Here is a 24,831-nt window from a genome sequence, read left to right on the forward strand (position 1 = left end):
CCCCTACATTTAATCCGCCATTTTGTGGCACCATGTTTCTACAATAGTCCTAAACGGACAAACTGCTCTACAAAACGCGTTTGCCACTACGTTGTCTCAGATGATTACATGTCTGTCCTGTGACGCTATCGTAACTTCTCTATGGGCTGCAAAAGGGAGGGGTGCAATTTGCAACCTCACCACTAGACGCTGCTAAAATCTATACACTGCACCTTTAAACTGAATACCTTGACCACCTCTAAATGCTGGGAAATGTTAAACCAGCATACCTGAGAACTTGATAATATGATCACCAGTGTTCAAGACACGACACTTTTATGTCCATAATGAAGGTGCACTATCGGTGACATCGGCTACATTTCAACATTCGGGAAAAAAACTATCACTTCAGTTACCCATTACTCTAGGAACCAACAGCATTATTATACAGCCACACTGAAACAAAACTATTAAAGTGAACCTTAAAGAGCTAGACTCATTAAGCATGTGCGTGCCGCTGTTCCTCCAGCATTTTGCAGTCCTAAATATGCCAGCTACATTCATGATCAAAAGGTGAGACCAAGCAGAAGAGCTAGAGAGCTATTAAGCAAAGCAGGATGTCCTGCAGAACACAACGCTTCAGAAAAACACCAGGGTGAACATTGCCATCATTACCAAATCCCAGCCTGTTAGAGGCACATCCATCCCTATTTCATCACAAGCACGCTTATTCCTACATGGGATAAACATTATTACAGTGAGGCATGCTTGCAACTTTACACTTCACTACAAATTATCTGCATCACCATCTCTGGGAAATCATCATAAAGGTTTAAAGTGTTCCAACGGGACACGGCATGATTGAGGATAAAAGTGTGACCAATCACAGCTAGTGGTTTCAAAGTGCACATATGGGAAGGCCTAAAACATAATTTGCAACCAAATGGTACAAAAGCACCGACTGTAACACGCCTTCGACCCAAAGGCATTCCTGGTTTATCCAGCTTAACTGACATATGCTTCCACTACAATGGCTGAACATTCAGACAAAAACACAACAGCATGAACAGTGCACCACCTTAATACAGCAACCGTATGGAACTACCGGTCCAATAAAAACATGCATGTTACCAATAATACAACACTGGATGCATAAGAGTTAATGTTGGGGAGCAGTGAAGTGGAAAATCCACTGCAAACAAAATACTGTACGCAATAAATAAGTGTTCCTGTGAAACGTCAAACACGGATACACAAATCTCATCAGATTTACAGTCGTACTCTGCATCCGAGTACATGTGCACGCACATGCGGCTTTAATGATCATGGGAAATTGATCTGTCAGTGCAACATCTGTCCTGTTAAATCCTATTTTCTTCAGGCCACAAAGCCACATCTACATATATTCAGCAACTGAGATTCGGAGATGAGCCCATTGTGTTTCAGGCTCAACAGTGGCGCTCTGGGTTACATCACATTTATTGTTTTTGTCTTGCTCAGGCCCTCAGAGTCAAAGCAGGCTATCTCAAGCAGAGCTAATTAAAAGCCCAAAGAGAGCTTAACTGCATATCGGGAGATTACATCACAAAGATGACTCATGGTTATAGCCTGTGGAAATGCATCATGTGAACGCCTGACTCCGCCCATCTTATCTCTCTAATGACAATCCCACAACATCCCCAGCAGTAACACCTACAGTTCATCATTACATCTTTGCATATAAACAATCATACATGTTAGGAGGCAAACATATAGGTAGTGTAAATGATGTGTAGGATACAAAAACACAACAATGCCCAAATCATTTTTAACAGTTTTATTTATAACGTTGTTTATCTTTTAACTTGGTACTCGTTTAAAATCATATGCATATTTCGTATGCAATGTATATTATACATACATTTATGTCGCACATAAGTCGTTATAACGGTCAACATTCGTCGGGATTCCGCGTAAATTGCTTGCTTATTACGTCATAAACAAACGTAACAGAGAGTTCCCGCCCCAAACACGCTGATTGGATCATTCTCGTCTCGTGCAGCAGGTGGATTGCCAAGTAATTCATCCCACCACTGTCCCTTAAGACTTTATTAAAGATCAACTGCGATAAAATCAAAGCGATTCTTTAGGAAATAGTGCAGATGGTTTAACTCAAACAGTAAATAATTTAAGGATTTCCTGTGTATAGTACCAATTATATAAATGTTTATGTGAATTTGCCAGAAGAAATGAATGGGGAGCTGAGCATACAGAAATATGAACAGGTTGTGCACTTTAGTGTCAGCACAGAGTAAAGGACTGACTGGCCATTGTAATGTTGTATCCTATTGTAAAAATAGCCTAGCCAGTCAGCTAACAATGCAGTCCATACTTACGATATCTGCTTAATCGTGCGTCCAACTAAAAAAAAATCACCTTACACATTGTTAAACACATGCAAGAGCTGATGAATAAGTACAGCTGAATTCGAACAGGTCGATTGCACCTGCCACTACACTACAGTACATCACTGACCAGAGTTCACATAAAAGTAGTACGCACCCTTGCAAAATGCACAAAAACGCCGCTAATTATTATATAACGATTTGCCTACTGCTATTGCATAACACTTAAAAGCAATCTTACCTGCTCTGCCAAAGTAAAGAAGCACCAAGATGATCGCCTTGGGGAGCATTGCAATCCCCTCACAAAACACAGCTCGCGTATTATTAGTATCGCGCGTGCACCGAAGAATCCTTAATCCTTACGCTTGTGAAGTTTCCGCCAAGTTTTCGGGAGGGAAACCGGATGCGAATAAAGATCCTCGCCGTTGAACTGTATTGATATCGATGCTGTTTGAATTTGCGTGCCCGTACGTCGCGCGCTGAGATGGAGAGGCGAGAGCGCGCGCACACGCCGCCTCGAGATGCACGCGAACTGATCCGGCCAATCAGCGGCGCCTCTGAGGAGAGAAGATGTGATCGTGTTGCACTGAAGCAGAGTAGCAGACAACAACAAACACCTAGACGAGCTTTAGAAAGACAAAAGAGGGGGGAAGTAAATCATACGCGCCGTATTTTCAACATATTTGGGCGGATTTAATTAAATATGGATATTCAATGTGGTTAAATGTTAAATGAGAAAGTTTTGTGATATTTTGCTCTTAATTATAGATGTACGATAAGTGTTTGACAAGCAGGGGCGGGGCTTTCTATAGGGACTTACTAGGGGCATCATCATGAATTAAATTAATTTAAATTTATATAAAACTAGCATTAAATTAAGCTAAGATCTAGATATTTCTGTCTCTTACATATAGTTATCCTAAGCTCTTTTTTTTGGGGGGGGGGGTGTATAAATTATGAGTTTATTGGGGGTCTTCATATATTGTTGTGGACAATAGGGGGCCATGAAGGTTGAGATCCACTAAATATAGGGCTGTATAATGGCTCATTGCCCACTTTTTGTCATTCCCTCTCTAAATCTTGCTTACGGATCAGTTCACTGATGCTTTCATTATCTAGCTAGATATCTCAGTCAGAGCTGAAGTGAAACTACTTTTACTGTGGCTTTTCACTGAGGTAAGGTGGACTTTTCGAGAACAATGGTAATCTAAAAGTAGAACCACAGATTTAAAGTGTCGCTCAGGGCTAGCCAAGTGTTTTGGTGTGGGTGAGCATTGGCAGAAGATGATGTTATTGTTATTATTCGTATGCATTTTACATTCACTGAGTTTACTTGCCTGATGATATTTGATACCATAAAGAAAGCCCACGCACACATGAGCGCATATAGAATTTAAAATTATGGCAAAAACTTTATGGACAAAATGGAACTTTAATAGTGGTTAATCATCATTATCTTTATTTCGGCAATCATCACTATAGACAATTCCTGAACAATGTTACTTTTGTTAGAAATTGTCTTGTAAGCTATCAGATAGCCACCATGAGCGATCATGTCATTAAAAGTGGGTGTAATTGTTATTTGATACGTTATAGTAACCTGCTTTGTGTGTCATTGTGATTGTTATATGTGAACCATCGAAATCAATAGGTGTGCCACACCTTTAAAATTTTCCTCTGCCTAAAAACAGGAGCTGATGTACCTCTTCTGTTATCTGGTTCTGATGATATAGCTTTCAAAGCTGTGTCTCATCCAGACAGCTCACATGCTCAGCACTACTTGTTATTCTAAAAGCACCGTTTCTTTCATGTGTCTTATCAATATGCTATATGCAATGTATGTATTTATTTATTTATTTCTGCTGCCAAACAAGGATGGATGCTTGAATGTTTACTGCCAGCAATTTTCACATTTGCACATACGCAGTATTAAAATATGCAGTGTAATCATAAGCAGGTGAAATGCTCTGGTAGAAAGGAAATTGCTTTGGCTGATAGGAAAATAAACAGTTTTTTGTTTTTATAGAGGCTGAAATGCTTGATATTACATTAGTTTGTGTTGTTACATTTAATAATTTGTGAACATCAATAACATTTTTATCATCTTTGACATGTAGGGAGATCAGAGCTAGCTGGCTTACAGGGAAATTGAAATAATAAGAAATCGTCACATCTACGATATCATAAGATTTTGAGTCAAAACTAAAATGACATAAATATGTGTTTTTGCTGGAAGTGGTTATGCTTTTTAAATGCCTAGTGTAAAACCCACAATCCTTTTAAAGATAAATGATTTTCAATCTAGCATTTTATTATCATATTATCATATTTTTCCATTTTTGTTGGATAAATAAATGAACATAAAAAGATCGCCATTAAACTATCACAGACTCAGACAAGATTCATTGTAATAACCTACTCGAGTAACAACATATTTCAATAGTGATCAGTGTTTATCTGTAGGCCTATCTCTTTCTTGCATGATGGGCAATATGAGTGTAAATCTCAAGCTTTTTGTACAGTTGCTGTAGCTTTAAGCTATACAACATGTGCCTATAAAGAAATAACACTACCCTAAAAAAACATTCACTGCATTGATTAAAGAGTGAATAAAGAGTCTGACAGTCTCCCCTGTGTACATCCACAAGATAGTGCCAGGGGGAGCCCACGTTTATGATATTTTTAAAGGGGACATATCATGAAAATCTGACTTTTTTCATGTTTAAGTGCTATAATTGGGTCCCCAGTGCTTCTATCAACCTAAAAATGTGTAAAAGATCAACCTAGTAACTTAGTTTTGGTAAACCATTTTCTGTGAAAAAATATCTCATTGAAATTTGGCTCCCCTTGTGATGTCAGAAGGGGATAATACCACCCCTTAATCTGCACTAGCCAACCACAGCACTGCCATTTAGTGCAGAGATCAGCTCATTTGCATTTTAAAGGACACACCCAAAAAATAGCACATTTTTGCTCACACCTACAAAGTGGCAATTTTAACATGCTATAATAAATTATCTATATGATATTTTGAGATAAAACTTCATAATCAAAGTCTTGTGAAATGTATTCTTTAAAATACATAAATTCTGTCAGTAAACCTGATGCTACGAACTAACAGCACTACATTCACTGTATAATTTAATATGTTTTGTTTAATTCAAAATCTAAGTCTGAAAGTGTTTTATGTCATCAATTTTTCGTTGGTAAGTACACAAGTAAAATAATAGGAGCTCACATTTCATGTCTGGCAAATAAAATAAGTACTGACAATTTCATTAAGTACTGTCACTTTAAAAATGCACGTTACATTAATCCATTGTCTGTGTGTGACTGTTCATTCTAACTGTGATGTCTCATTCAAAACAAAGGATGCAAATAAGTAAAATATATAGCATGGGGCATGGAATAAAGCATGCAAGATTGAACTATTTGTATTTGCTGACATCTGCTGGTAAGGTCATATATTTTTCTGCAATTTGATGGAATTTTCAATAGAGGGCAGGCTTGCAACATGCAACTTGCATCTTGCCTTCAAGACATAGCACATTATGCAACAATAAAACCAATTTCAAGACATGTATAAATTCAAATTTAAAACACTATTTAAACACTATATCATTATTTAGAATCTGACACCACACCCATCCCTGGAGCATTTGCCATTGTCTATGTAAATGCATTTGAATACAACTTACAGTGCTTATATTCTTAGTAATTGCTTACAACTTACATTCAAGCTATACATTTGATCAGTATGTGTGTTCCCTGGTGATCAAACCCACTACTAAATCAATAAATCTACTAAAACGACATTCTGAGCCACGGGAACACATGAGCAATAATTATAACCTCACATTATAATTTCATAGGCTACCGAGGAGATTTAAAACAATAATGACATAAGATGACACCCTTAAAATTTAAACAGGTCCTGGGACAGAAAGTAGTAAGATATTTAATGACCCCTGAGGTCTGATGTTGAGAAGGGGGATTGGAGATGTAATGAGGTGCTAAGCCATTTAGTCCCTCATAAACAAATAATAAGGCCATAAACTAGATTATATATTGAATTGTAAAATAGTGAAGAGAGGCCAATACAGGAGAAATACTGCCCTGCTTCCTGGTCTCAGTCGAGAAGCCTACCAATGGCGTTTTAGACCATACAGTAACCAGGCCATATAGATATTTGGTGTATAATGGATTTTCGATCATGAAAATAAAGTTTGGATGAAATAAAAATCTCCAAACCCTCAATGGCAGAGCAAATGTTATTTCATGTTCGCAATGTGTAGGTTAAAAGGCCACATATTTTGACCATATTATTTTAGAGTTTTAGAGAATCAAAAATGGTTTGTGTTCTCCCAGACAGCAGACAACTCTGGGCAGGATCTGCACCAGATCAGCACCAAAGTCAGCGGCTCCGGTGCAGATCCGACCCGGAATCTTCTACTGCCTGGGCTGTATTTAAGAGGATAACTTTTTTTGCTTGCTAATCTCACCAGATATCACGCCCCAGACAAACAATCTGTCTTTTAGCCTTCAGAGCCTACCAGATATGTATTAGTACACTAAAATTCTTTCCCCAGAGTTTTACTTGGCAGCAAATGTTTTTAACCTTTTAATAGCATATTTTAGAGAAATTCCTTTTTTTATAGATGGTTTCTGCCTTAACAACCATAGATACATGTATGTATAACTAGACTCGACATTCAAGACTCGACATTCATATAGACGGTTCCATCGGACGCACATGCATTGTCGTCCAACTTTCGGTCTCTGATTGTTTAAAGGTCTGGCTAGTGGCTAAACTGAGCTCTGGAACAAATACCTCATTGAAAATACAAATGTTTGGCAATAATGGATCATCGCTATGTAAAGGGAGGTTTGGCAGTCAATCTGTATTTAACATTGTATACATTATATAGTACACATTTTACACAGTAACATTAGCTCAGTATAGTTTGATGCGCTTTAGCTATGGAACGAGCTATAGCTTTCTGTGCAGCAGTTGATTTTGATACCATGTCCAAACGATAAGCAAAGCAGACCGGGACCGCATCTTAAAAAGAAACCGAACCACAAAAGAACCCAAAAGCGAACCATACTCAGAGCACCTCCAGACGTGGTCTGAGTTGGGTTCACTTTTGGGTCCTTTTAGGGGGTCTGAGATCCCTTGGTTTGTTCACATATACACCCTGAACTGCTCCGAGAGCGTTTGGAGGGCTCAGACGAACTAGGTGTGAAAACACCCTAAGGTACCTTGTGCAAATTTATCATTCAGCACCATTGCTGAGTATTTATCCATAATATTTACGTTTTCAAAGGCATCTCATTCCCACGGTTTGAAATTGCCTTGGTTTTGCTATGTCACACACACGTAACCAATCACGTCGTCATATTTGAAATCACATGTGCTGAACTCACGTGCAGTGTGTAATAGTCTAACCTCCCTACTGAAAAATCCAGCTAAGACCAGCATAAGCTGGTGAGCTGGTTTTAGCTGGTCTCCCAGCTTGGTTTAAGCTGGTATTGCTGGTGCAGCAGCTGGTGTGTCACTTTTTAAGCTGGTCTAGCTGGGTGATTCTCACGAAAACTTGGTTTTAAAAATGTCAAGCATGAAAATGTAAAAATTGCTTAAATTTACTTTTTTTCCCACCAGACATTGAAAAACAAAGTCTGGAGTAAATGGGAACATTAATTTAAAAACTTTTACTTATCATTTAACACTTTTTGTAACATAATTTTAAAATTTAGTCCTAAAAAAATCTCATTACCGCAACAGTCAGAAAACATCAACACTGACTTTCAAAATGACATGACAAACCTGAAAGAACATAATTTGGAGATTCTGCACATGCATTTAAAATCAAAGTATTATGCTTCTATTAATTAAATTAACATTTAATAAGCATCTGTTGCGGTAATGATAATCAAAATGTTGTGTAAGCATTCTGACAAGACAATATTTCAAATTAACTGTAAAAAAATGATCTTACCTGGTAGCCATCTTGAAGTAACTGGTCCATGTGCTTGGTCACTCAAAATCAAACTTTATTAAAATTCTGTATGTGTTTTTAAACTGTTCTCAAAAAGTGTTGCGGAGGATGAGAACATCAGGCATGGACACATCATTTTCCTAATTTTTCTTCATTATTATTATACATGAATATTCAGTAAATATTTTTTCTGTCATCTAAAGTAGTCTAGCAAAACGTCCATTTATTTTTTTTCTTAATATTTTTGTGTTAATTTGATTAAATTACAACATAACGCATGTTCAAACACAGCCGGACACATTGCGGTAATGAGAATTTCAGCAGAAAATGAGATAAAATTTTCAATTATAAATTCTTATGTTGAAATCACACATTGTGCAAGGTAGAACACAGTATTGTGTTAATTCTGATGCTTTTTAATGTTACTATATTACACATTTTAAGCTAAAATCATTAGTGCCGTGGTGTTTCAATGGTTTCGTGAGAATCACCCAGCTGGACTTAGCTGGTCATGCTGGAAGACCAGCTGACCCACCAGTTTGACCAGCTTTGCCAGGATGGGAGGACCAGCTAAAACCAGCTACCAGCTCATGCTGGTCTTTGCAACAACTAAAAACAACTAAACACGCAGTTCACGTATGGATTGTGAAACTAGACTTGGCAGTTATATCTGAAACTACCGAAATTAGCGTCTATTTACACATGGGTACAAAAGGGTGGAGGTGGGGACTAATTAGCATATTCATATCTGGTTCGAGCTGTGTGTTAGAATAGAGGTGGAGACTAATTTACATCTTCATAGATCCGCCTATACTAAATGTGAGAATTACATTTAAGCAGTTTTAAAGCATGTAAAACTTTTGATGAGTTTTAAATAATACATTATCGACTTCATGGAGACTTTAAGTTAAACAATATTAACTTTTATGTCAAATTATCAAAAGTCAAAACTTAAAATAGTAGGTTGAATTGACTTGCAAAACCAAGTTGTTTTAACTTCATGCTGCATTTTTTTACAGTGTGGAATAATGATAATTATTATTGCAGACAGTTTCCAGATTCTTTCTTTCCTATTCTCTGCACAAATATCTCACAGTCATTATAATTTTCAAGCTAATAAATTCCTCTGTTTGTAGAGATAAACACCTAATGTAATGATGTTTTCCGGCGAAGATTCACCCCGCTGTGACAAATGAGAGAGGGCTGAATTACTGCCATTAAATGTAGCAGCAATACGACTGTCTAATAAAAAAAGAACCAAAACAAATGAATCCATTACATGAATCCACTAAATGCCTTTATTTTAAAAACAACAATCTGAAATAAACAATTTTAGTTTGATTATGGTTAGTTGAATTTTTTCCCATAATGCAAATTAAATCAAATTTAGTCTGGAGTGTGGTCTGGGTGACAACAGAAAAATACATAAAGGGGTTTTGATTCTTGAATTTGTAAGACAACAATGGGCACAGTTTTCCTTGAAAACAAATTTTACCAAGAAACAACAAAAGTTCTTAATTTGCATAATAATCCAAGTGTTTTATTTAAGCTGCAGTGATATTGAAACGTGATATTCTTTCATGAAGGTTGAGTGTGAATTCTTTAAATGCAAGTACACTGCAAGCTATAAACAAAGTTTCGGTTGTCCTCCTGAATACCCAGGATACTTTGCACTTTTATTTAAAATGTGATAACATCACATTACATCCGCTGCTATGGTCACATCTAAGCCTGTGATGATTCATTCATGAGCTCTATTAAACTTCTTCCAAGCCCAATAACGTCAGTCTTCAAAGAGAATAAGCCATACTTTGAAGAATGATGTTTTATCTGTACTTTGTTATTGATTGTATGGTACACTATATGAAAGTTGCAGAGAGGTAGACAGAACATTCACCTTTCATTTCTTGCTCCTTGGTCTTTATTTTCTTTTCCGCACAGAAAGAGCAATTTCCCATTTTCGCCCGATATATGTTGCTTTGAGCAAGATCAAAATAACAAAACATAGCCATAAAGCAAAGCAACAACAACAACAAAAAAAACTATAATGGAAACCAAACTTTTCTCACATTTATACACTGAGTTGAAATAGACCTTTTGGTTGAACCTGATGCTGTTTCAATTTCAGAATTTAAAAGACGCAGTAAACAATAAGCCACCACACAGGGCCACCACTACACTGTAAATTAGTTTCATTGGATCTACTTGAATTCATATGCTGTGTGAAGATCTCCACTTTATTATTATTACTTGAATCTACTATGAATCTTTTATTTGCTGTGTCCTTCTGCTGGATCCTGAATACTACAAAGCTGTCTGACACATTTCTTGTGGAACTGTGATCAAACACACACACACACGCGCGCGCACACACACACACACACACACACACACACACACACACACACACACACACACACACACACACACACACACACACACACACACACACACACACTCTGGTTTCCATGTTTTGTGGGGACATTCCATAGACGTAATGCATTTTATACCGTACAAACTGTATATTCTATTTCCCTTACCTACCCCATTCCCTAACCATCGCAGAAACCTTTCTGCTACTTCACATTTTCAAGAAACATCATTCTGTTTGATTTATAAGCTTGTTTCCTCATGGGGACGTCAAAGTGTCCCCACGAGGTCACAAAAATACTGGTATTCCTATCTTTGTGGGGACAATTGGTCCCCACAACGTGTTAATTACCAGGTACACACACAGATAAAATAGATGCAAAATTGTTTCTTTATCCTGTCCACAAAATTCACAAGCATATGAAATATTAAGCCTAAGCAAAAATATGAAAAACCTTGTAAAGCACCTCCTTAATTTTGTTATTGACACAAAACTTGTTCAATATTTTCCATGTTTTATCCCAGTATATATTACCAAACAAGGAAGACCAATGCAGGAAGGGAAACAGAACCTAGGGTATTTCTTATAATATTATTGCTACATGTTTGTTTCAAGATAACATTACCGATGTATTTACTACCACAAAAGTCATCCATAGTAATTTGCAATGAACTACAATTCTTTAAAAGAAATACAACACTCTTTGGAATTGCATCAAGAACAATAACAAAGTCTCTTGGTTTAACTGGCAATCTGAAATTTTCTAGAAATTCAGTGTATGAAAGCAAATGCCCTTCAGAATTTAACAACTGTTTTACCAAAAGAATTCCCTCATTAATCCAGGTTTGAAAAAAAAGTGATTTGTTTTAAAATAATAGCTATGTCTTTGTTATTCCAAATGCAATAACTGTGTGGTGTGAAATTGTGTTTATATAACAAGTTCCATGCTAATAATATAGCTGCAAGCAGCAATACCGGGGTCAAGCCGAAAAGGGCACAAAAGGATGTAAAATTGAGATGGGATAAGCAGTTTGAAGAACCTAGGTAAACCTAATAATTTTAGATGAAAAAACAAAAAAGTTATCAACAAAAATAATCTAAGTTCTTGTCTACTACAATCGTCATTCTGTTATTGACAATCATGGAACATTAGAGCACTGAAGGACATGTGAGTGGTGTTTGCAGTGGCAAAACATGGGTCACATCATGTTATAACAAGTTTAATTAGTCAAAAGAGACCATCCCCGTGTCTCTACGATGTTCTGATGCAGAGATATAGCTTTTGCAAAAACGGTTGATAAGGGATTCTCAATGGTTGCTAGGGAGTGAATTGGCAACCACCAGTGATTATAGTCAAAGCCATGAAAGGAATAATCCATGATGACTCATGGTTTTAGATGTGTTGTTGCAGTAGTTTTATGCAAAAATACCATATTCTATCTCAAAACCAGTAGGTGGCGCAATGAAAAAATTGTGCATGCAACATCAGGTCATGATTGTGTTACATCTAGCTAGTTTTATGACTATACACTTTAGTTTAGTTAAGAAACAGTTGTATGACCATAAGGCTGGCTTGTTATCAAAGGTTTTGTTCAATTATAAGGCCATCTAGTGGTGTAAGAAAAAACATTGTTTTGTATGGCCTCAGAATGTGCTCATGCATCAGCGTATCAAATCTGGTGAGAAAATATATTTTCGTTACGAAGTTACAACCATTTATGTGTAAAAAACACAAAATTTGAAGGTAATTTTTCGTTTTTTGCAATTTTCGGCTATTTCTGATGAAAATTTTAATATAACGCCAATATAACTTTTTGTTCAGAAGGTAAGGTTAGTTTCTTCCTATGGTGTTTTTGAGTCGATCGGAAAAACGCTCGCGGAGATATTCACGCGTGTTTTTTAAGCGCTATTTTGCTGCGCAGGGTTAACCGTAAGGCGAATTCTGGCATGTTTGGTATCGTTGGACTCGGCAACTATTCAGAACTCCAAAGAAATAAGTCCTGTGAAAATACGTCAATTGGAGCCAAAGTTATTGGCGTGTAAAGCATAAGTCTGACCACTAGGTGGCGCTGTGACGAAACTCTCAATGCTCCCGTAGTTCCTGACTGGCATCACAAGTACCAAGTATCGTGTCAATAGGCTTAAGTTTGCCGAAGATACAGCCTCAAATCCGTTTTTTGCGCTCTATGTAAAATTCGTTGACGCGTTTTACGGAAACGGATTGACGAATTGACATGAATTCCATAACTTTTTGCCGTGAGGGTCTGTAGATGCTACATACCCATTTTCGTGGAAATTGAGCAAAAGCTCTAGGACGAGTTCGCAAAAGTAGGTTTTACGAATAATGGAAAATGACGTCATATGGTCCAATCGAATCGTCTTGAGCCAAGGAATCAGAGGACGCAAGAATTTTGTTTATAGGACTTATGGATCAGAAGTTATAAGCAAAAACATAAGTGCAACTTTGGACTGTTGGTGGCGCTAGCGGGTTAGAGATTAAGACTCCAAAATTGCTGTAAAGACTTTTTGGACAGTCCTTTATAAGCATGCCAAATTTCATAACTTTCCTATGTACGCTGCTATGGGCTGCCATAGACCGCAATGGCGGAGGAAGAATAATAAGAAAAAGAAAAAGAAAACTAACAGTTTCAATAGGGGTCTTCGCCCATTCTGGGCTTGACCCCTAAAGAAAACTAACAAATACAATAGGGGTCTTCGCCCCTTCAGGGCTTGACCCCTAATAACAAGTTCCATGTCTATGAAAACCGGCCAGCTTAACCGGAATTTTATCAACAGAAAAATTGCACTTTAGCAAAAAATATATATTTGGGAAATAGATTCCAAACACTATCTTTATTCTTCATAAATTCTATAAACCATCTAATCTTGAAAGTATTACTGAGTGTACCCATCTTTGTTCTCACTGTCGCAAACAGAAATACCTATGACGCAGTTTTTTTTACCTGACGGAAGGGGTTCTAGTGGACCAATTACAGCGCTTGTGGTGCCCTATAGAACTGATGCGCTGTTAAAAATTTGGCGAGGTGCACGTCAGGCTACACTGAGGCTACGGATAACCTATGGCGTATACGGCATAGACCTTATGCACGACTATAAATTGGACTTTAGCGGGATACTTGTTCCTTCGCAAAAAAGCCCATTCGTTTTTCCCATAGACTTTTGGATCATCACAAAAAATAAGCTTTGTGTTTAACAAAAGTTTTTCACAGTCTTCACAGATGAACACAACTTTAATGACTTTTAAAGTCAAAATTCGTCATTGTTTTATTTCTAGTGAATGCATTTATAGTTTGAAATTCATAAAATCTGTGAAGATTAACTTGTTGGACAAAACGTGTAAGTAATTTTAACTTTTGTTAAAAACCAAGCTTATTTTTTGCAATAATAAATAAGTCTATGGAAAAAATTAATGTGCTTTCTGATGAGAGAACCAATAATAATAATAATAATGGCTTTTATTTATAATGCATTTAACATTTTTAAGAAAATTTCAAAGTACTACAATAAAATCACAAAGGTGCTATAAAATACATATTGAAGAAGGTCATAAAACACACAATTTATACAAACAGTAGTTAATAAAAAGACGATTAAAAAGTAATTAAATATTTAAACATAAAAAGATTGCTTAAAAAAGTTATGTTTTAAGATCCTTTTTAAAAATCACCAATCACCAATGCCCTGCTAACTTCCAGGTTGGCCTACAAAATACGTCATCCCTTGGCACTCTATTTAAGCTTGTTCAGGGGCCTCATTTATAAAGCGTGCGTAAAATCCATGGCAAAGTCTATATTTATAAAACTGTCTTTGACGTGGAAAAGTGCTTAGCGGCACGTCAGGGTCTGAGCAGACGTACGCACTTTTGGTTGTCTGGTAAGCCATTCTTGCTGCTCGAAATTGGGTTTAAAAATTGACAAGCGCTCTTTATATGTCTATGACATTTATTAGACATTGTTTAAAGGCGAAGATCTAAAACTGCTCAGCTGCGCACAAGTTCAAGATCATTTGCGATTTATACATTTCACATCTGAAAGAAAGGGATACGCGCAATTTCTGCCCGTATGTTCGGTTTATGAATAACACGTACGCATATTTAATACATGATTATAAGATCAAATGTAGGATGGTTTCTACACAGCATTTTTTAAATAAGGCCCCAGCTTTCCAAAAAACCCAGCCTGATGAAAACAATGGATAAAATTTCGTTGAAATGAATTGGATTGAAATGAAAGATCACGTTGAAATGGGGCGGTCTCAACCGGGTCATGAGTCACAGGCGGTAAGTAAAACGGCATCAAATATCTTTGTTTTGTTGGCAAACGGCCCGTAAGTGCATATAGTGTAAACAACACAAAGTCACAAACATGTAGTGAATCGTAAGTTATCCAGAGATAGTGGGACAATGAGCACCTCCAGGAGATCGGGTTTATTAATAAATTGGTAGAGCTGATCTGTCTTTTATAAATCTGACTCTATGGATATGTGAAGGATGTAATACTACTTACTCAAGATTATCATGAGATAAGCAGAAACACTGTGTGTTATGTGAGCTTTAACTACAAAAAATATTTTTTGAAACAGAAAGGTTCTTCAGATAGTAAAGGTTCTTTTTGCAGCCGTTCAACCAATAATGTTTTTTCTATGGCACCATAAAGCACTTTTGTTTGTAAGAGTGCTTGTGCCACATCAGAGATGCAGACTGTGCAGACTGATACTTACAGTAAATAAAGCATAACTGCAAGTCTTATGAGTAATGAAGAAATAACTTTTCAAAAATGTTCCCTTTCCTCTGGATCAGCAAAGATATGTAACCCAGCATGCTGCTGACCAAGTCAAAAGGAGCTGTTTATGTAACACAAAATACAGTCTGTGATAATATTTCATAATGTCCAACCTTCTGCTGAGTTTGTGAACAACAAGAAAGATAGCACTTAGCACTTTTTTTAGAAGAGCTGCTTAAAAATATCAAAGGCCTTTCTATTTACCTTCTCCGTGCCCGATATCCCCAGCATGTTTGTTAATGCCAGGCTGTACAGTATTTGATTCTGCTCTATAGTCAGCTGGTGCCGTCTGCCAGAAATTCATTTGTATTCACAACCCTTTTACTATGCACGTCTCCTTTTGTCATGAGCTCCTTATCAATTTTCAATTCCCTGCTTGGCTTCTTTGCACATACAAACATTTCATTACAGTGATAGCTCACTCCGGGATCAATCCGGCAAGTGACCCGAGCGGCGAAAAGCCACGCGCAACTCTTTTGAGTGCTTGCGTCAGACTTCGAACATCTTGTTTGCGTCGCCCTACCTGTTGAAAACAAAGCTCAATCACAGACGGGGGCATAGGGACAATGCGCATAATTGGGGGGTATCAGATTCAATTTGCAGCAAATCATTTAAATGGCAATTAGGTGATTTTTCAGCAAGAGAAGTGTGTTTGCTAAGTGCACGGGTGAAGTGAGCAATCACACATAGGGTGAAGTCCTTTAGTTTTCTGTGACTGAAGTTGGATCATTTGCATGTCAATGGTGAAAATGTGAAGAAATGAGCCAATCAGAAAGCAGCTTCAATGTTAACAGAGTGATTGCACATAACACGAACACATGAACACAGGATTTTTGTTGAATTTAAAACTTTTTGGTGATATTGTACACGTTGCATGATATTGTACACATAATCACATTTGGTGATATTGTAAAGATCTTTGTTCAAAGTTAAAGGAATAGTCCATTTTCTTAAAAGAAAAATCCAGATAATTTACTCACCACCATGTCATCCAAAATGTTGATGTCTTTCTTTGTTCAGTCGAGAAGAAATTATGTTTTTTGAGGAAATCATTGCAGGATTTTTCTAATTTTAATGGACTTTAATAGACACCAACAATTAATACTTAACTCAACACTTAACAGTTTTTTCAACGGAGTTTCAAAGGACTATAAACGATCCCAAACGAGGCATAAGGGTCTTATCTAGCAAAACGATTGTCATTTTTGACAAGAAAAAAAAAAGTTCTCGTCTAGATCCGGTCGTGATGCGCCAGCGTGACCCGACGCAATACGTCATGACGTCAAGAGGTCACAGAGCACGAATGGGAAACTCCGCCCCAGTGTTTACAAGTGTTGAGAAAGAGGACCGTTCCAACGTTGTTGTATGTCAAATGATACTAATTAATGTCATTGTGGCAGTTTATTGTTTACAATGGTCCGCAAATGTGCGTTTTATATATGTAACACGTGACCTCCCTACGTCACTACGCATTTAGGTTAGGTCGCGCTGGACCGGACCTAGACAAAAAGTTGTGGTTTAAAAGTGCATATTTTTAATTTTTCTTGGTAAAAAAGACAATCGTTATGCCTCGTTTGGGATCGTTTATAGTCCTTAGAAACTCCGTTGAAAAAAACTGTTAAGTGTTGAGTTAAGAGTTAAGTCTTGGTGTCCATTAAAGTCCATTAAAATGAGAAAAATCTTGCAATGTTTTCCTCAAAAAACATAATTTCTTCTCGACTGAACAAAGAAAGACATCAACATTTTGGATGACATGGTGGTGAGTAAAGTATCTGGATTTTTTTTTAAGAAAATGGAATATTCCTTTAACTTACTTACTTTAGAGTGTACAAGTTATAGCAAGGTTGCCTGACCTTTACGCTTCCTTGTTTAAAGAATTTAAGGGTTGAAGACTTTTGCTTAGCAATACAATAACAAAGCGAGATATATGCATGACTTGCACCTCCCTGGCGTAGCACTTCAATAACACTGAATATTGATGTGATTGTTGATTTGTTCTGTGGGCACTGGAAATGTCCTCTATGATGGGTTTTCGGAGCAAGAGCACAGAGCACATAGAGAAACAGGACCAAAATTCTGATGCCTGCAATGATAGACTTAAACCGTATAAGAAGTGTGTTTAAAATTCCTCCTGGATAATAATTCAGCTTTTTATTTTTATTTTTTAAATTGCATGCCTGCAGTTTTTTGGCACAGCCACTCTGTATTATAATACAATGACATACTTGTGCTTATATGCCTGTCACTCCCTCTTTAAGTGCTGCTTTTCATTCTGTACACACACAAAATTTGGTATTTCACTCGATTATTTTGAACGTTGGCAGGTTGTCTGAGGTGCTGCGCTAGAAAATCACAATTCAGAGGTGGATGCTTTGACTCATTCACACATTTTTTGTTATTGTCTCATTTAACAATTTTTCACTTCCATAGTTTTTCCCACCAGATCTGTGGTGTCTGAGAAATCCATACTTTATAGATCATATAGAGCTTGCTGTTTAAATGCATACACAAGAGATGGTGCCACTGTTGACAGTGATTTTTAGTACTAGCAATAATATTACTTGAATAAGTATTTTAATATAATCATACTGATTTGTTTTTAAATAATAATGTAATATAAAATTAGCTTTGTGATCCATGTTTTTATAGCTGCCAAAAGGTCAAACATGGTTATCAGTCATTGCAATGGCTTCAGTATACACACCAGCAAGTCCACCTCTGAATAGCTGAAGAAAAATAAAATGAAGACTTTGGAGTGGCCTAGTCAAAGTCCTGACTTCAATCTTATTGAGATGCTGTGGCATGACCTTAAAAGGCGGTTCATGCTCGAAAACCCTCCAATGTGGCCGAATTACAACAATTTTGCAAAGATGAGTGGCAAAATTCTTTCACAGCGCTGTAACAGACTCACTGCAAGTTATCGCAAACGCTTGATTGCAGTTGTTGCTGCTAAGGGTGAACCAACCAGTTATTAGGTTTAGGGGGCAAGCACTTTTTCACACAGGTAGGGCAATGTGGGTTTGATTTTGCTTTCCCATTATAAAAACATTTATTTAAAAACTGCATGTTGTGTTGACTTGTATTATCCTTGATTCATATTTACCCTCCTTTGGTTTGTCTTTTTTCAGATTTCTTCCAGCTATTTGGGATTGGGAAGAACCAATAAATATAATCAAATATTTTTCTTTGAACATGAAGTGTAATTGTCCACGTTTGTGTACAACAGGTTCCAGTTACACAGAATTAAGTATTATGGTGCAGACAACAAAAATGTGATGTCCATGTATGTGGACACACCAGGTCTTAGGAGGTTACATTTGTTTCATGATCTGAAACATTTATGTGTGACAAACAAGCAAAAACATAAAAATCAGGAAGGGTGCCAACATTTTTTTCACACCACTGTATAATGTATATTTGGAAGACCCAAGTCAAACCTCTTGTCAACATCTCATCACTGTTTGAAGCTAGAACATTTTTTTTTAAACCTTACATATCAATTGTTACAACCTTATACAGTACACACAGATAATATATATGTACAGTAAGGTGTCTGAATTTTTTTTTATTGCACTGTTATGGTTATTGAAATTGTAAACATGAGATCATCTTCATTAATCATATTAATGCGTATAGTAAAGCAGATTAGGTGATCCATGATTCAGTTCAGTGAGAAATGGCATGGCATGGCTCGTCATACAGTATATGGGCAGTTGGGGCAGTGCCCCACCAAAATATAAATCCATCCACTTGAAAAAATTGAACAAAATAAACTTAATCAAATCTAAACTGTTATATTTTTCAACAACTATTTTCGAAGTAATAGTTTTTTAAGTCATAAAGTAAATTAAATATGTTTGGAAATTGTGTGCACGGCTCAGATGGCTACTGTGTGAAAGTTGAAACAGCTTATTTTTAGGTGTTACCTATTGAAGTTGATCCAACTTTTTTCTATTTACAGTGTAATTACGAAACACGCTCTTTAGAGCAGTTTGTCCGTTAAAGACAATGTAAAATCAAAATGACAATTTCCATGAAACTGAATTTATGTAGATAGAAATAGCTCAGTAATAAAAACATATCAGATTATTATGTATTGTAAGGTCTGTATACACCACCAAAACATAGTTATATATATTATATTGCATTTTTGTCAATAGATTCTCCTAAAATTTAAGATGTTGTGTAACAATGTAAACTGGCACTGAACAACTAACCAATGCTCATGAGAGTCCAGCAATGTTAATTTGTAAGATAATGCCCATGTGCCGACAGAGACAGCTCATCAAACAATCTAAATATTAAAATGAAGCCACAATCAAGAAGACTGGACAGTGAAAAAAGATTGTGGCAATATCAAAGGGAATTATTGATATCCGTCCCCGCTTTTATCTGGTGGAAAAGGTGGCCGTCTGCTGAATGCTTGATCAACAATGAGTACTTTTGAACTTGTCATGAAACATCAGAATTCGTTTGGGTAGTTTGTCTCAATACAGGCACAAAAAGTACACTCGTTTATATTTCACTAGATGTATGCTTTCGAAATAAAGATGTGCACATTGCATTCAGTCAATGATATGTGCTTCATTGTCTGAAATGTACTGTAGTAGTTCACATAAATGAAATACATAAGTAACACATTTGCTTAAAGGTGACAATATAACAAGCATGGGTGGTGCTTCAACTATGGCCAGAGTTTGATTTTTATTAGAGCTAATAGATTTTTTTTATATTGTAATGTGTGTTATACACAATCCTACATTTTTATCAAAGCGTCTTATTTTTTCAGGATAAATTACATTGTATGAATGTTAAAAAATATGTTAAAGAGCACCTATCGTCCGATTCATGTTTTTATATTTCCTTTGGTGTGCAAGTGTGTATTAGTACATGTTAACAATATGCAAAAGGTACATACACCAAAGTAAACGATGACACAAGTTATCATCTACAACGTAAATTAGTTTTCTTGGACTACAACAAACACACGGATTGTAGGCAACAGTTTACTTCCTAGGATTGGTGATGTAGACAAGACCGACATTATCATAATTCCTCCCGCTTCGGACTCACATCCTATAACTCCTGTTAGCAACCGAATCTTCAAACATGGTAAGGAGCGTCACATTTCCTGCTGACGTCAGAGGTATTCAAACCAATCGCAAAGTACAGATTAGCTGGCCAAATCAGGACACAGAGCTTTTCAAATTTGTGCGTTTCAGGAAGAGAGTGAAATCTGGAGCTACAAAAATGTACGGTATGTGGAAAATAATGTGTTTTTTAACCATAATCCACAAAAACACATTCTATTATACCAAATACACAAAATAACGTAGTTTTAGCAATGAAATAGGTGCTCTTTAATGATTTTCTGGGGGAATAAAGAAAACAAAATGCAGTTACATCCATTGTTGGACATTGTTAGTAGACAAATGAAATATGTGTTATAAGGAAGTGTATTTAGATGTGTTTTAAAGGAGTTCATTTTCTGAATGTTCACAAGACCCAGACCCAAACAGTCCATAGTTAAAACAACACCAATTTGCAGTTTTTACCTAAATTAACCTGTTACCCTATTACAGACTGATCTCATGGAAAGTCATGTTATAGTCACGAAAAACTTGATACTGTAAATTTATTTTTGTCAATGGCACGAAATTCAGCTTTTTTTCATGCCTGAAGCACAAATGTCTTTTTCATGTCACTGGCACCAATTTCTTTTTCGTGTATTGTTTTCTCATATTTGTTTCCTATTTGTCTTACTATTGTCGCTTGGGGTTGGGGTTAGAATCACTTGACACTGACATTTTTAGACATCCTAACCCAAACCACAACTCTAACCCCAACTCCAGGCGAGAAAAGTTTTAAAAATAGGGAAAAAAATTGAAAACAATACATAAAACAAAAAAGAAAGTCGTGCCACGGACACGAAAAAAACATTTGTGCTCAAGGCACCAAAAAAGCTGAATTTCGTGCCATGTATACAAATAAATTAATCCATTTTTTGTGACTATAACACAACTGTCCATGAGATCATGTTGGTCCGGTCATAACTGGCTATGGAAGGATATAGGGCAACAACAAACGGCAAAAGTCAACAGTATTGCAGCATAACCTGCAAAAACATTTCACTTCAAAACAGATACATGCACCCTTCCAAACATCCGAACCATTCAGATGCCTTAGAAACTTGTATGCTCATATCAAGCCATGTACAATGCAGTCTAATTATGTGATTTCTCACAAAATGTCATGGTTGCCCGTTTCATAAAGTTCGACAGCTCTCAGATAATTACATAATGTGACAAATTTGATCATTACCAGGAGAAAATTAAATTCGGTGCTCGGGCGCATTAAGCACGGCAGCCTCGCAAGGCCTTTCTGAATGTTTGCTGATCTGTCATGCAGTACCCTAATGCTCAACATTGTGCCAAATTAGAAATGACAGCGGGCCTGATTCCCCAGTGAATTTTAAAACCACAAGTATCCCGGTACAAATAAAAGACATTTGACTTGCAAAGTGATGCAAGACGTGTGTATGCTTACCTTTTGTCCAGCTTGGTATGATTGCCTTGGGCGCTGAATACAACCTTTTCAAATGTTACTTTCAATGTTTTGGGCCTGTTTCTTTTAAAGAATAAAATGACGTTTGATAATACTTGACAGCTATGAGACATTGTACTATATTGAGCTTCATATTTCTCACATCTATTTACATTAACAAAAACACTGTAAGGTGTTTAGGGATTTATTTGTAAAGGTTTGAACTCTACCAAGTTAGAGGAATGCACAAATTGTTATTAAGGGATAAAAATAATTAAGGTCACTTTGTTATTAAAGCCCTCTGGTTTAATACAGCATTATGAATATTCCACAGGGAAGACTCGGTGTTAAATTAAGCACACTGTGCTCCAACAGAGACTTAATATTTTATTAGGACTTAATATTTCGCCGTTCTTTCGCATTCATCTTCTCGGTAATACCCAGGCTTTTGTCAGTCGGTGGCATTTGAAACCAAGGGTAATGATGACATTTCAATTACAAATTTGGTTTTAATCAAGACATTTTGACAAAACACAAATTTTAGTGACAAAAAACCGAGCGAGCGCTCATTGCCATTTTAATTATCAGCAACAACACGTACGACACAACATGCGTGTATACACAATCAGATAACCTTCAATAAGCAGGACCTTCACCTCTAACAAGGCATTCACACAAATGCATTGAGTGCTGCCCACTGATTGCTTGAGTGTATTCTTTAAAATGAGCTGCATCAAATAATCCTCTCCAATTAATGTTTCAAGGGCTCCAGGTTTTATATTTTACCCTACATTGTGTCATCTTCATCTCAGCAATATTTGGAAACCTAATCACGGAAACTGAAAATCTTTTAAGCGTATGGCCTTGGAGAGCAACACAACAGAAAACGCAATAGATGTTCTGGGTTTTATTTGTCTTGTTTATAAGTTTTTGAGTTTGACATTGACACTTTCTTGGTTCAGTCTGCACTTTGCTATTTCTTTTAAAGATAAAGGGAGCTGAAAACAGTTCACTTTATATATCAAACTGTTTAAAAAGGTGAATACCCTCACCCGGCTTAATATGCTCTTTTCAAAGCACCTCTTAAAGGTGCAGTCCGTGAACGATTCGCACATTTCTGCCTGATTATTGGATAGATTCTGCTGCAAATAGATTAATAGTAGACCTATCCACAGTTCCCTCTGCACTATATGATTGGCAGGTCGGTGTAGAAAAACCCAGTTAAAATGATCTCGAGGGTATGAAGAGGAACTTGTTACATCCAAATTGCCAGAGGACTGCAGTTCTGCTTTGTGAGCCATGAAGCTAATGTTTATCTCTGAGCCAGACACAGTCAGCACAGTGTAATGAACCACACAGCATTAAAATGCCTCGGCTAGGTGAACCTTAGTAATCTGATTTGATAGTGAAGAATATCATTTAATTTTAGCATTTAAAACATCCCGTAAAATAAAGCAGGAGGCATAAGAACGCTAAAGGAAGATTATTTATTATTAAAGTCGTCATGAATAGAATGGTATTATTTGTGAGCTCTATTAGTTTTATTTACTCATAATCTTTAACCAAAAACGCTAATCTCATCCTCGAAACTACCTCTCTTTACTTCCTCTCATGAGGTATTCCACGACGGTGGAGATCGCATCAATTAGCAATTGACCCATGGCTAAGCCACGCCCCCTCCACTCACTCGGACAAACAATCAAAATTTGGGCGCTATGGCAGCTGTCACAGTAGGAGACATTTCACAGGAGGCAATTGATGATTTTTGGAGACGGAAAGACTATATATCATCTCGAAGTTACCAAAAGGGCCTTAACTATGCGTTGGAGGGTTATAATAATAATTTAATTGTTAAGAAGTTCGATGAAAAGCTTCAGCATACGTTTACCAAGAGTAAGTTACCTCTCCTTTAGTTTGGTGGTGCTACAGTATTTACATCAATCATTCAGCACAACATTGCTTTTACAAATAACATTGTTATCTCGGTCTTTTGCTGTTGTAGCCCATTCGCCTCAAGGTTGTGCATGTAGTGGCTTCACAAATGCCTTGCTGCATACCTCGGTTGTAACGAGTGGTTATTTCAGTCAAAGTTGCTCTTCTATCAGCTTGAATCAGTCGGCTCATTCTCCTCTGATCTCTAGCATCAACAAGGCATTTTCGCCCACAGAACTGCCGCATACTGGATGTTTTATCCTTTTCACACCATTTTGCAACCTGATCTCACAAAGTTCCGTGGGATAGTCACAGAATTTTTTAAGCATTTTTCCGTGGCATTCTCGCTACGGACTGTCTTTTTCCGTGGCATTCTCACGGATTGGTTACTCAACTGCTTTTTCCTATTTTCAAACCATTTTCGCTTCAGTTTTTCTGATGTATTCTCTTATATTTTCTAAACTTTAAACAATTGTCGCCTGGCGTTGGGGTTAGAGTTGGGTTTGGGTAGGGATATCATTTCATGTAAATCTAACCCTAAACCGAAGCGAAATGGTAGGAAAAAAGGACAAAACAGTTGAGTAACCAATCCGTGAGAATGCCACGGAAAAAGCACTCCGTAGCAGGGCCACAGAAAAATGCAGAGATCCGTGAGAATGTCACGAAAAACATGCAAAAAATTCCGTGACTACCCCACGGAAATTCGTGAGATCAGGCTGCCATTTTTTGTAAACCCTAGAAATGGTTGCGCGTGAAAATCCCAGTAACTGAGCAGATTGTGAAATACTCAGACCGGCCCGTCTGGCACCAACAACCATGCC

The 24,831-nt window shown here is 36.9% G+C and overlaps 1 protein-coding gene across 3 annotated transcripts in view; it reads right to left on the reverse strand.

Annotated features, from left to right (window-relative positions):
- ncam1b (neural cell adhesion molecule 1b) overlaps positions 1–2,945 on the reverse strand; it is a 126,369-nt gene extending 123,424 nt beyond the window's left edge. The window contains exon 1 of one of the 3 annotated variants that reach the window (XM_055196268.2): positions 2,605–2,944. In XM_055196268.2, coding sequence (XP_055052243.2) covers positions 2,605–2,653 — 49 coding nt within the window. In that variant the 5' untranslated portion in view covers positions 2,654–2,944. Of the gene's footprint in view, positions 1–2,604 lie in introns of all 3 variants that reach the window. The other 2 variants (XM_055196270.2, XM_073863241.1) reach the window with 2 other exon arrangements.
- Positions 2,946–24,831: the final 21,886 nt, after the last annotated feature.

Source organism: Misgurnus anguillicaudatus, chromosome 24 (assembly GCF_027580225.2).
Source record: "Misgurnus anguillicaudatus chromosome 24, ASM2758022v2, whole genome shotgun sequence".
Lineage (NCBI taxonomy): Eukaryota > Metazoa > Chordata > Actinopteri > Cypriniformes > Cobitidae > Misgurnus > Misgurnus anguillicaudatus.